Below are 14,112 nucleotides of genomic sequence, written 5' to 3'. Positions count from 1 at the left end.
TTTTTCCCCAGCCCTAGCACTAGACCTCCTCTGTAACTCTAACCTGGTAATAGTAAAAAAAAAATTTAAAGCGTCACCTATGGAGATTTTTAGGTACCGTAGTTTGTCGCCATTCCACGAGTGCGTGCAATTATAAAGCGTGACATGTTTCGTATCTATTTACTCCGCGTAACATCATCTTTCACATTATACAAAAAAATTGGGGTAACTTTTTACTGTTTCATTTTTTTTAAATTCATGAAAGTGTCCCTTTTCCCAAAAAGTTGCATTTAAAACACCACTGCACACATACCGTTTGATATAAAATATTGCAACAATTGCCATTTTATTCTCTAGATTCTCTGCTAAAAAAATAAATAGAATGTTTGGGGGCTCTAAGTAATTTTCTAGCAAAAAATACGGATTTTATCTTGTAAACACCAAATTTCAAAAATAGGCTTAGTCATGAAAGGGTTAAACGTTTTTAAACATAACTCAAAATCTCTACATGCTTCCCTTTAGCATAGATCCTTGTGTTTGTCTTGTTAAAAAGAAATCGTTGCTTGTCTGCATTTTTTCCACATTTGTCAATTATTCTTTATTGCAAATTATGGCAAACCAGCTCTGTGCGTTTAATTTTCCTCTTTCTACTGATTGTGCGATCTCCCAGATGGAAGTGTATCAGTAAATTATTATTTTTTTTTAAAAAGCAGCTAGCGTTAGACTTTGATTAGGTCTTCGAGCTGACAAATGAGTGGTGACGAAATTCATCTGCTTCAAATACGGCAAATTTACAAAAAGTCTGTGCTTATATAATAGAGGATTTAAAAAATATATATATATAATAGAGGATTTCTGGTTTACCAGCCAAAGTAAAATGTATCTAAACCCAAAAAACAAAATTGTAATATATGACAGCACACCAGTTCTTAGACGTGGTGGCTGTAATAGTTTTGTTTTGGATCTTCTTTTCACTTTATTTTAACCTGGTATTACTGTGAATAACACACTTACCCTGGGAGGCTACGCTTACTCCTTTACTGTATGTGTAGAGGAAGCCATGATCGTCACCCAGGCTGGACTACGAATATACCTTTCTTCCCCACACCTGGGGTCTGGTAAGCTGCATTATATTACATTTTTGTTCTTGCATCTTGATATTCTGTAAAGTGGTTGTAAACACTTACATAGACCTAGTGAAGTGACTGACATCAGGTGATGCACAGAAATGAAACAAATCCTCCTACATAAGTTGTACATATTTATTTGCAGCCCTCTCTTCTCTACAGTCAATTAAAATGCAGAATTTACACTGCTTTTCTGAGCTTCCAGAAGTTGGGGGAGGGGATCTGATGTCACACACTGCACAGCAAAGAGAGAAGAGCTGGGTGTAATCTGAGATTTCAGTAGAGGGAATGGACACACCCACCTCTACAGAATCTCAGAGGGAAACATGCACAGCTGAGGTTATAATGATAGCTGTATGGATGGAGGTATCCGATAACTGCACCACATTCCTATAAATGCCAAACTTTGACAGGGATAGGATGGGATTTTTCAGATGCCATTTAAGTCCACCAAAGAGGTAAGTATTAAAGCGTATATATTTTATTTACATAAAATTTTAAATCCATAGACATATGGGTAATATACAGTTGGACGTTATTACATTATACTGAGTCCCAAGTGTACTTTTGTCTTCAACATGTTTCGCTACATTGGCTTCTTCAGGAAGTATTAAAGTGCTACAGTATAACTATATAGAGAAACATAGTCATAATTAGAAAAAATATACATACAGCAATAAGTCTGTATAACGTATCAAGTTCACATCACATACCAGGGCGACCAGAGATTGCACCCAGATAAGACCAAAGAGACAGAGGGGAGGGATAATCCCAGACTGTCAAGGAGCACAGCTGAGGCTTTCAATCACAGGCTGTGTGATTGAGGCCCCCTACCTATTCCCCCTCTATCCCGTGGAGTGGGCACAACCTGTCAGAAATAACTGGTAATTTTCACGTCAGAAATTTACAACCACTTTAACTGTTTTGAAAGAGGAAGGCCTGTATGGTACCTTATGGCAGAAACCTACACGGTGAGGATGTTGGTTATAATTCCAGTAACACAGCAAGAATTATGCATACTGGGCTCAGTTCGAAAGCTAACAAACCAGGATAAGGATCATTATTTTCCAAAAAGGTGTGTTTTTTTTTTTTATAGCAAAGTCCAATGAGATTTCAGGCTCATCCATACCATAACTGTATGTCTATCTATCTATCTATCTATCTATCTATCTATCTATCTATCTATCTATCTATCTATCTATCTATACACAGTTAGGTCCATATATATTTGGACACAGGCACAATTTTCATACATTTGGCTCTGTATGCCACCAGAAGAAAATTTAAATGAAACAATCCATTGCAGAATATTCCACTTCTTTTCCTTCAAACGCTCCTGGGTTGCTTTTGCAGTGTGTTTTGGATCATTGTCCATCTGTACTGTGAAACGCCATCCAATCAGCTTTGCTGCATTTGGCTGAATCTGGGCCGACAGTATATCTCTAAACACTGCAGAAGTCATCTGGCTGCTTCTTTCTTCTGTCACATCATCAATAAACACCCAGTGCCACTGGAAGCCATGCATGCCCATGCCATCACACTGCAAGCTCCACCATGTTTTACAGATGACGTTGTGTGCTTTGGATCATGAGCTGTTCCAAGCCTTCTCCACACTTTTTTTTTCCCCGTCATTCTGGTACAGATTAATCTTAGTTTCATCTGTCCAAAGAATGCTTTTCTAGAACTAGCCTGGCTTTTTTTATGTTTTTTGACAAAGTCTAATCTGGCTTTTCTGTTCTTTAGGCTTATGAATGGTTTGCACCTTGTGGTGAACCCTCTGTATTTGCTCTTGTGAAGTCTTCTCTTGATTGCAGACTTTGACAATGATACACCCACCTCCTGGAGGGTGTCCGTCACTTGTCTGGAATGGGTGAATGGGTATTTCTTTACCATAGAGAGGATCCTGCGATCATCCACCACTGTTGTCTTCTGTGGATTTTCAGGCCTTTTTATGTTGCTGAGCTCACCAGTGCGTTCTTTCCTCAGAATGTACCAAACTGTTGATTTGGCTACTCCTAAAGTTGCTGCTATCTCTGTGATGGATTTGTTTAGTTTTTGAAGCCTTACAATGGCCTCTTTCACTTGCATGGACAGCATGATGTAGGTTCACCGCACACACTAAGATTAGCCATCCCCTCTTTTTCAAGGGACCAAAAGTAATTGGACAATTGAATCAAAAGCTGTTTCATTGTTAGGTGTGGGCTACTCCTTCATTATTCCTTCATCAATTAAGCAGGTAAAAGTCTGGAGTTGATTCTGAGACCCCATACACACTATTAGATTTTCTGCAGATTTTTGTCTTCAGATTTACCAAAACATGTAGTGCAAGAGCCCACCTGATTGCATACAAACTGAAACTTTTAAGGTTCTGAAGACAAATATCTTCTGAAAATCTAATAGTGTGTATGGGGTCTTAAGCCTTGTACACACGGTCAGATTATTGGATGAATTTTCTTCAGTTTTTTGTTGGATGCTAGTCTCAAATGGAAAGTGAAGAGGGTACTAACCATCAGAAAATTTTCGGACGACAGAATTCAACGTCAGAAGTGACATAATGTATTTTGTCTGTGTTTTTCATTTCTGAGCATGCCTAGTCTTGCTTTTCATTTTTTTCGGGCAGAAAACCGTACTAATGAAAAGAAAATCCAGTTTTTGTCTGCCGAAAATTCGTCATCAGCTGTCAAAAGCAGCATACCAAAGATCAGAAAATCGGCAGATCGTTCAACTAACAAAATTTTACTTTAGATTTTCTGACAATGCCTTTAGAATCAACTCTAGACCTTTTACCTGCTTAATTGATGAAGAAATAATGAAGGAGTAGCCCACACCTGGCCACGAAACAGCTTTTGATTCAATTGTCCAATTACTTTTGGTCCCTTGAAAAAGGGGGTTGACTATTCTTAAGAGCTGTAATTCCTAAACCCTTCCTCTGATTTGGATGTAAATACCCTCAAATTAAACCGGAGAGTGTGCACTTTCAGCCCATATCCATTTTTAGAACTATTGAATATGTTTTGATAAATACCTAAGAAAAAAAATCAAATTGTACCTGTGTCCAAATATATATGGACCTAACTGTGTGTGTGTGTGTGTGTGTGTGTATATATATATATATATATATATATATATATACACATACATACACATATACTGTACATATACATACACCAAACTTGGCTTCAATCTTTTGTCATAAAAACAAAAAAAAAAAATGAGTATTATAAATTGCAGATTAAATATTCCATACTCTGATTCTGGAGTATAATATTATGCTGTAATCTTCCTAGCTGTCCAGCAGGGATGCAGGCTACATTTGGAAAAAAATGGAATCGCGCTAGAAAGGACTCGTGACCATGTATATGATCACCGATCCACAAAATTCTTGAATTGTGTAGAAAAAACAAATTAAACACAAATTAAATAAAGTGTCAGTCCATCAAATGTACATTGCTAAATGTGAAATATTGGCAGTATAAAACAAAAGTCCATGTGTATATAGTAAAATGAATATCACCCATGTGATAAATAACAATCCATGTGAATTGTGATTCCTGCCAAGAGTAGACAAAAGTGCTTGTTCCACCACCTTAGGTAAACATTGGCCGCTTACCAGAAACTCATGATCCCCCACCACAGAGGATCAGAGAAAGCTGTATAGAAAGGTGGTAAAACTTTTATTAAAATGTAAAAGAAAACAATGCACTCACATGTTGGTAATGGAACATAAGCGCCTAAAAATGTCCGGAGCGCCGGCCGGAGGCTCACAAACAACCCATCCTACTGGTAACCACAGCAGCGATGAGAGGTGACGCGATCGCGTCGCTTTTTAGGCGCTTATGTTCCATTACCAACATGTGAGTGCATTGTTTTCTTTTATATTTTAATAAAAGTTTTACGGTTTTACACTATTGGAGCTTTTCTATCTTTCATGACCATATCCACTCTACTGCGGGTCGGTGCCCTATTACCGGTCACTTGGAATTCTTTCACTACGATATCAAGGTTTCTGAAGCACTATCCCACTCCAAGGCTCCTGTTTTTATGGTTGTGATCCAGATTACCACCTTTTTATACAGCTTTCTCTGATCCTCTGTGGTGGGGGATCATGAGTTTCTGGTAAGCGACCAATGTTTACCTAAGGTGATGGAACAAGCACTTTTGTCTACTCTTGGCAGGAATCACAATTCACATGGATTGTTATTTATCACATGGGTGATATTCATTTCACTATATACACATGGACTTTTGTTTTATACTGCCAATATTTCACATTTAACAATGTACATTTGATGGACTGTCACTTTATTATTTAATTTGTGTTCAATTTGTTTTTTCTACACAATTCAAGAATTTTGTGGATCGGTGATCATATACATGGTCACGAGTCCTTTCTAGCTCGATTCCATTTTTTTCCAAATTTTTCTTACTGTGTTTATGTTGCATAGAGGAATTGCAGCTTATTATTATTATTATTATACAGGATTTATATAGCGCCAACAGTTTGCGTAGCGCTTATCCACTTTTATACACTTCACCTAAGCGCAGTTTCTTTCCCCCCTTTTTTTCTATGCAGGCTGCATTATCTGACATACAGAGAGTCATAAATCATCTGGTGCAGCATCTGTAACTTATCTAAGATAGATCCAACAATAATAACTCCGATTGTGTCATTACTGGAAAAACATCACTGTTTCCCTTTCAGGAATTTCATTCTTTGTGAAGGCATTCATATAGATCAGCGAATACCGGTACGCTGTTTTTATGTGCAAACCACTTAGTTTACACACACTGATGTAGACATGCCCCGATCTTTCTCTAGGCTACAGATTACCTTTCCCAGTTTCAGAGAACCTCATTGATTTCCTCTGGGCATATCGTGGCCGCAGAAGCAGCAACTACAGCGTAAAACAGAGTTTTCTTCCTGTTCATTTCACCAGCAGCCAAACAAGCTGATAATAATCCATAGAAGTAATTACATTCTCCTTTCTGAATGCAGATTCATGACACCAGTTCAACCATTGAGGATGATCCCCATGATGGAATATCCATCCCAAGGAATTGCCAACTTCTCTTATCAACTTAATATAAATACAATAAAAAAAATGGCATGGCTGCAGATTTACTGGAGGTATAGGAGAAAGCAATTAATTCCTTCCTCGTTTTTTCTTCATTAAAGCTGAACTCTAGACAAATATAAAAGACTCAAATGAATGCATTCCTGTAATCATGGATACATCATTGAGGTCCTGTCCACACCAGGATGAGCTGCATTGATCAACACAAGGACACTCTAGTGGCTCGTTCACAATACACAATATTTCCAGTAACCTGCGTTTTTCTGCAGTGGATAAATGCAAGTCACCAATACTGCCCATAGAGAACAATTTTGACGTGGGATGGTGCAGGCTGCTAAGTTTACACACATTGACGCAAGCATGTTGCTTTTTCACATTTTTTTTTCCAAATAACATTTTATTGGTTGTCTCAATAGAGAAACAGTACAAGAATGTAAGAGAAAAATAAAACAATGCATGAAAAGTCGCAATAGCGCCTTTTTCTTTTTTAAAGTGACACTGCTCAGTGTAAAGTCAGTGTCTCTGCAAAGGGCCCTGCATTCTCCTTATACAGTGGGTATAGAAAAGAATCAACCCCCCCCCCCCCCCAGCCCTCTAAAATAATCACATTTTGTTGCTTTGGAGCCTGGAATAAAGACAGAAGCAGTTTGTTTTATTCAGCTGTATTTACAACTTATCCAATTGAAATATATAACATCAACATGTCAGAAAAAAACTCAAAGACCGAATCACTGAGTTAAAAAAAGGATCGCCCCCCCTCCTAAAAATGACTTGGAAACGCAATTGGGTGTAGCTAATCACCTTTTCAATTGCACACAAAGCCATTTGAACTCCAACTGTGATCAGCTGTGGTCATTTCTAGCTCAGCATAAAAAGAGCTTTCCTGGAGCATTTCAGTCTCTAGTAGTGCAACTAAAGCAAACTATTAACTAACCCACTGTCAAAAGATCTCCAAGATAACGTTGTGGACAGGCACAAGTCAGGAGATTGATACAAAAAAATTCAAAGCCTTTATTAATGCATAGAAGCACAGTGAAGTCTATTATTAAAGTGATTGTCAAGGTTTGCTCTTTTTGTTTTAAGGGTTTGGCAGAGCGCGGCCTAAATCCTCCTTTTATGGGGTCCCCCGGCGGCGCTCCTGATCCCTCCTCTTCTCCAGTGCCCCCATGGCACTGGAGAAGAGGAGGGGCCAGGAGCGCACGAGTGCCCCTTTCCATAGGGGCACTTGTGCGGGCGCACTCCCCAGTCAGGTAAGAGAAAGGGGAGGCTATGGGGGCAGCTGCAGCACAGGAGGTTTTTCAACTTAATGCATTGAATGCATTAAGGTGAAAAACCTTGAGGGTTTACAACTCCTTTATGAAGTGGAAGGTATTTTGTACAACACAGACCCTCCTTGGATCAGGACGTCACTCCAAACTGGATGAAGGAGCCAGGAAGAAACTGGTCAGAGAGGCTACCAAGAGGTCTACAGCAACTCTGAAGCGGTTGCAGGAATTTATGACAAAGAGGTGGTCATTGTGTGCATGTGACAAGTTTTCTATACCCACTGTGCTTGCCTGCACTACCTTAACATTACCTGACACTTCTGAATATGGAGAAGCATGTGACCTGCTCCCCTGTGACAGTGTACAGGACTAGCAGCCAATTGCTAATCCCTGAGCACTACCACATGACTGAGGGATTGACGAAACTGCCTACCCCAGCCAGCCAGGTCATCCATACCACTGATCTCAGTGCCAGCTGCGATGGAGGAAGAAGTGGCGGCCTACTTTTCCCTAATTGATGTGGGTGCCCATCAGTGCAGCCTCATCAGTGCTCATCAGTGCAGCCTCATCAACGCACATCATTGGAGAAGAAAAATGACTTATTTGCAAAATTGTATAATAGGAACCCAAGATTTGAATTTTTATTTTTCAAAACTTTTGGCCTTTTTTTGTGTTTGTTTAGCAAGAAGATTGAAAACCGAGTGTTGATTAAATACCACCAAAAGACAGCTCTATTTGTGTGAAAGAAAAATGCAAAAAATGTCGTATGGGTACAGTGTTGCATGATTGCGCAATAGTTATTTAAAGTGCAACAGCGCTGAAAGCTGAAATGACCTGGGCAGGAAGGGGGGTGAAAGTGCTCAGTATTTAAGTGGTTAAAAGTCAGTTAGCCTGAAGATTTCTTAAAACACCCAAGACATTACATATTTTATGAAAGCTGAGACCCTAGAGAATAAAATGGTGGTAGTTTCATTTTTTTTTGTCAAGCTATATTAGCACAATGGTTTATTAGTGAGTGCTAAATTTACATAAGACATACAGTTATTCTTAGGGCACACAAATACAATATATTACTCATATTTTTGGTAAAATAAAAGATAAGGTTGTGCTGAGTAAAATTACAATTGCCTCAAAATTGTGTGTGCCCTTGTAACAGCTACAAATGTTGTTACCCTAAATTTTCCATAGATGGCTTTTTAAAAGCCCTTGCTGATCATCAGTTTAGACTAGAGATAACTGTGAATAACGGCCCTGGAGTTATTTCTCTTACTTTGGTGTGTGCAGCGATTTGTACCATACGTAGCACAATCTTTGTTTTTAGACATAGTGATATGTGTTTATGTCCGTGGTGTAGGTGTGTATGTGGGGGGAATGGGATGTTTTAAGTGCTTAGCTGTAGCATACATTTTTTAATAAACTATTTTTTAATCATATATGGGAACCAAAGTCCCCTATGTAATATTATTTTGTTGTGAGAGGTTCTCTTTAAAAGAGAATATCAAGGTTTAAGGGAAAAAAACAATATCCTCATTGATCCAATGCTGCATCTGTCCCCCGCTGTCTGTACACAAAGAACTGAGCAGTCAAAGATTGCTTATCGCTCAGTTCTCAGCATTCTGTGAGCAATGAGCAGGGTACAGCCAGTCACCCATTCTCTGCTCTGACCCCCCCCCCGTGCTCACTGGAGTGCTGAACTATTGAGTGGCTGGCTCAGGCTCTTAGCAGTTCACTGAGGGGCTGAGTCAGTTGCCAGTCCAGGGTTCTGGGTGGATCCTGAACATATGGTCGGGATCACCTGGACTGTCTCTGTGACTTCAGCCAACAGCTAACTTCAGTCCGCTGTAGGCTGAAAATGGGACACAAGAGCACAGAACTAACTGTGCTCCAGTGATCCATAGAAGTATTGCCAAAATAGCTTTGGCTTTACATCTCCTTTATTCAGACATCAGGGGCTTATTGGATCCCTGATTTCTTACCTGCCCTCCATTGAAGCAAATGGAACACAGACGTTCCCTGGTATTTTTTCCTCTACTCGGAGGCACCCGACCCGAGTCCACAATTGGTATAATGGAACTCTGGAAACTTGGTTTGGGCGGTAGGAATGTACCGGGGGGGGGGGGTGTGGAAGAGCTTCCACCTGACAACTGAAAGTTGGGTCAGATTTACAGGAGTTTACAGGATTTACAGGAGTGTATGTAAAACGTCCGCTGCTGCTGCTAAAAGGGTTAAAGCATATCTGTGGCCAAAATGTAAAATTCTATATTAACTTCCACATTGTATTTTAATTACTTCTAATCTACTCCTATTGCTCTGAATGACCTTTAAGTTTGCATACATACTTTGTGAAAACCCCCACACATTTACTAACATGAATTCTAATTCTGTGATGTGTTCACTATGCTCTGTGAGTAGGCACTGCTGTGTTTCAGAATTCACAGAGCCTGCCTACTAAACTACAGAAGTGCTAAGAGGAGGAGTTTCAGGAGGCGGGGTCAGTACAGCATTCACTGCAGGCAGCAAGGTACCATGGGATATGTAGTCCTTAGAAACGGAAAGTAAACAGTAGAGGAGAAGCTGCAAAACACAAAGGGAATCCAGGAAGTTGTAAGACGTGATAGCCAGAAAACAGGCAGCACTCGCAATATGAGAGTGTTCTCAAGTAAGCTTATATTAGATTGTCAAAAATAACAATTATTTGTATTGTTAATACAATTCTGATGTTATTATAAATAAATATATAAACTGTGATCATCCTTTAACCAAGTGATTTCTACATTATTTCAGTATGTAACAATCTAATCTTGCTTCGGTTAACCTCCTATTGATTTCTCTTTCTTTACAGCTGGTTCACAGGACGACGGCCAGAATTCACCGACCCAAAAGTGGTGGCTCAGGGTGACGGCAGAGAAGGTAATGCCTACAAGTCTGTAAAGCACAAACTGTCTTCTGGCTGACGAAGGATATTGTCACCTACTATAAAAGACATTATTATTCATCAGCAATGAATGTTCTCTGTAGATCATACAAAGGCACACAGATGGCATGGCCATGTTGTAGAGGTTATTATTACTTTTATCCTGGGATCCTTTTCAGAACCAAGAGTCTGTTTCTCTGTACATGTCTAGGAAATTAATTTGATTTTCCATTTTGATGATTATATGATTGCACAATGAGAGATCAGAGACTTGGGTTACTTTATATATTGAGCTACAAATGTGCTATCAGTATCAGGTTACCAGAAAACATACACTCACCGGCCACTTTATTAGGTACACCTTGCTAGTACTGGGTTGGACTCCTTTTTTCCTTCAGAACTGCCTTCATTCTTGGTGGCATAGATTCAACAAGGTGTTGGAAACATTCCTCAGAGATTTTGGTCCACATTGACATGATAGCATTACAGAATTGTTGCAGATTTGTTGGCTGCACATCTCCCATTCCACCACATCCCAAAGGGCCGTCTTTAAGGCAGGGCAAAAGGGACAGCTGCCCTGGGCCCTGTCATTGTTGTGGGGCCCAAAGCAGCTGCCTAATACTTGCCAACTATCCCAGTTTAAATCCCCTTGTCCCTTGAAGTTTTAGTCCCATGCTGTGTCCTGATATCTCAGTGTGAAGTGCTGCTACTAATGCTGCCCAGCTCTGCCCTATTGTTGTGTACAGATGACTCGCCTGCAGACCCTGTGTTTACATGTAAATAACTGTCTTTCATATGTAAACAATGGCAGCATTCATAAGTAAATAGCAGCTGCATTCATACGTAAATAGCTGAGGCCGGCGGCATTGATATGTAAATAAAGGCAGCATTCATATGTATATCATGCCCCCCTGCAGTGAGGAGGATGTGCTGTAACCTATAACAACCAATCAGTGAACAGTATTACTGTACAGTAATCTCTAGCAACCAATCAACAAGCAGAAATCCTTTTCCCTAACCTCTAGCAACTAATCAGTGAGCCTTAATGTGTGTTGTAACCTCTAGCAACCAGTCAGTAAGCAGTAATGATATGCTACAACCTCTGGCAACCAATCACAATCGCTGCCTGATCTTTTACAGTAAACTGATTTTAAGTCTAGCTGCTATTTATTGTATGTCTCAGAGCAGGTGGAGAGCAAAACTGCATGGGGGGGCCCTTAAAGACGGCCCTGCAAAGGGTGCTCTATTAGATTGAGATTTGGTGGCTGTGGAGGCCATTGGAGTACAGTGACCTCATTGTCATGTTCAAGAAAGCAGTGGTGAGATGATTTGAGCTTTGTGACATGGTGCATTATCCTGCTGGAAGGAGCCATCAGAAGATGGGTACACTGTAGTCATAAAGGGATGGACATGGCAGCAACAATGCTCAGGTAGGCCGTGGCGTTTAAACAATGCTCAATTTGGTACTAAGGGGCCCAAAGTGTGCCAAGAAAATATCCTCCACAGCATTACACCACCTGCCTGTACCGTTGATACAAGGCAGGTTGGATCCATGCTTTCATGTTGATTACGCAAAATTCTGACCCGACCATCTGAATGTCGCAGCTGAAATCGAGACTCATCAGGCCAATCCTCTATTCACCAATTTTGGTGGGCCTGTGCGAATTGTAGTCTCAGTTTCCTGTTCTTAGCCAACAGGAGTGGCATCCGGTGTGGTCTTCTGCTGCTGTAGCCCATCTGCTTCAAGGTTCTGTGTGTTGTGCATTCAGAGATGGTATTCTGCATACCTTGGTTGTAACGAGTGGTTATTTGAGTTACTGTTGCCTTTATATCATCTGCCCATTCTCCCCTGACATCAACAAGGCATTTTCATCCACACAACTTCCGCTCACTGGATATTTTCTCTGTTTCCGACCATTCTCTGTAAACCCAAGAGATGGTTGTTTGTGAAAATCACAGTGGATCAGAAGTTTTTGAAATACTTAGACCAGCCCGTCACCAACGCAAATGGGAATTTGTTCCTCTTACGGGACTTTAAAGGGAGAAACCTACTCTAGAGTAATGAGGAGTATGAATTTGTAATAAACATGAGTTTTATTAGTCAAAAAGGGGTGTAGATCTAAACAATTCTACAAAGCACAAAAGTGGATGTACAGGGGAATAGAGGATGCGTAATACAAACAAATATGCAATACAATGTATGAAATTCACAATCATTGGACTTCGGTACATATGGAACACACATACGGGGAGTACCCAGCTCGTCACCAACAACCACACCACGTTCAAAGTTACTTAAATCCCCTTTCTTCCCCATTCTGATGCTCAGTTTGAACTTCAGCAAGTTGTCTCCACCACGTCTAGATGCCTAAATGCTTTCAGTTGCTGCCATGTTATTGGCTGCTTAGCAATTCATGTTACCAAGCAATTGAACAGGTGTACCTAATAAAGTGGCCGGTGAGTGTATATGAACAGCTGAAGTTACAGGCAAATCTTGCATCTATGCATTAAGGGAAAAACCCTTCTGCATACAGCACCCAACCCCACCCCATACTTACCTTAGCCCCGTCTCGATCCAGGGATGTGCATGAGAGCAGAGGCTCTGTCTGTTCTTTTCCTCATTGGCTCAGAGACAACAGGGGGAGCCATTGGCTCCTGCTGTCAATCACAGCCAGTGACGGGGAAGCAGAAAGTGGATGCATGTCCGGCTGTCTGTGTCAATAGACACAAACAGCAAGGCTCTGGAGCGAGCATGCGCTTGTGCCCTCATAGAAAACGGCTTTCTGTGGGGGGCATTTGGCAGGGGGGAGGAGCCAGGGGGGACCCGAGAAGAGAGTAAAATCAGGGCTGCTCTGTGCAAAACTATTCCACAGAGAAGGTAAGTATAACATGTTATTTTATATATTTGTTATTTTCATGAAAAAAAATGTGTTTAGAATCAGTTTAAGGAAGATCAGTGCCTGGTGGTCAGTTATAGGTGATCAATGTCTGGTGGTCAGTTATAGGAGATCAATGTCTGGTGGTCAGTTATAGGAGATCAATGTCTGGTGGTCAGTTATAGGAGATCAAAGTCTGGTGGTCAGTTATAGGAGATCAATGTCTGGTGATAAGTTATACCCCTTTCACACTGCGGCGCCTTTTAGGTGTTTTAGAGTTAAAAATAGCGCCTGAAAAGCTCCTCTCATACCTCCCCAGTGTGAAAACTCAAGTGCTTTCACGCTGGGGCGGTGTGCTTGCAGGATGGGAAAAAAAGTCCTGCAAGCAACATCTTTGGGGCAGTGCGTGTATACACCATTGCCAAAACGCCCTGCCCATTGAAATGAATGGGCAGCGCTGCCGAAGTGCCTGCAAAGCACCCTTCGGCCGCTAGCGGGGGTTAAAAGCGCCCCATTAGCCAAAAAGCACCGCTATAACAGCTTTAACGTTAACGCCGGCACCGCCCCAGTGTGAAAGTACCCTTATAGGTGATCAATGTCTGGTGGTCAGTTATAGGAGATCAATGTCTGGTGGTCAGTTATAGGAGATCAATGTCTGGTGGTCGGTTATAGGTGATCAATGTCTGGTGTTCAGTTATAGGTGATCAATGTCTGGTGGTCAGCTATAGGTGATCAATGTCTGGTGGTCGGTTATAGGTGATCAATGTCTGGTGGTCAGCTATAGGTGATCAATGTCTGGTGGTCAGCTATAGGTGATCAATGTCTGGTGGTCAGTTATAGGAGATCAATGTCTGGTGGTCAGTTATAGGAGATCAA

At 40.8% G+C, this 14,112-nt stretch overlaps 1 protein-coding gene across 3 annotated transcripts in view; it reads left to right on the top strand.

Annotated features, from left to right (window-relative positions):
- The window catches only part of B9D1 (B9 domain containing 1), a 160,021-nt gene that overhangs the window by 127,703 nt on the left and 18,206 nt on the right, over positions 1 to 14,112 (top strand). For all 3 annotated transcript variants that reach the window (XM_073636409.1, XM_073636410.1, XM_073636408.1), the window contains one exon: positions 10,289 to 10,356. In XM_073636409.1, coding sequence (XP_073492510.1) covers positions 10,289 to 10,356 — 68 coding nt within the window. The remainder of the gene's footprint in view (positions 1 to 10,288; positions 10,357 to 14,112) is intronic.

This window comes from Aquarana catesbeiana, linkage group LG06 (assembly GCF_042186555.1).
Source record: "Aquarana catesbeiana isolate 2022-GZ linkage group LG06, ASM4218655v1, whole genome shotgun sequence".
NCBI classification, from domain to species: Eukaryota; Metazoa; Chordata; class Amphibia; order Anura; family Ranidae; genus Aquarana; species Aquarana catesbeiana.
The sequence above is the reverse complement of the archived record's forward strand: the minus strand, read 5'-3'. Positions and strand labels throughout refer to the sequence as shown.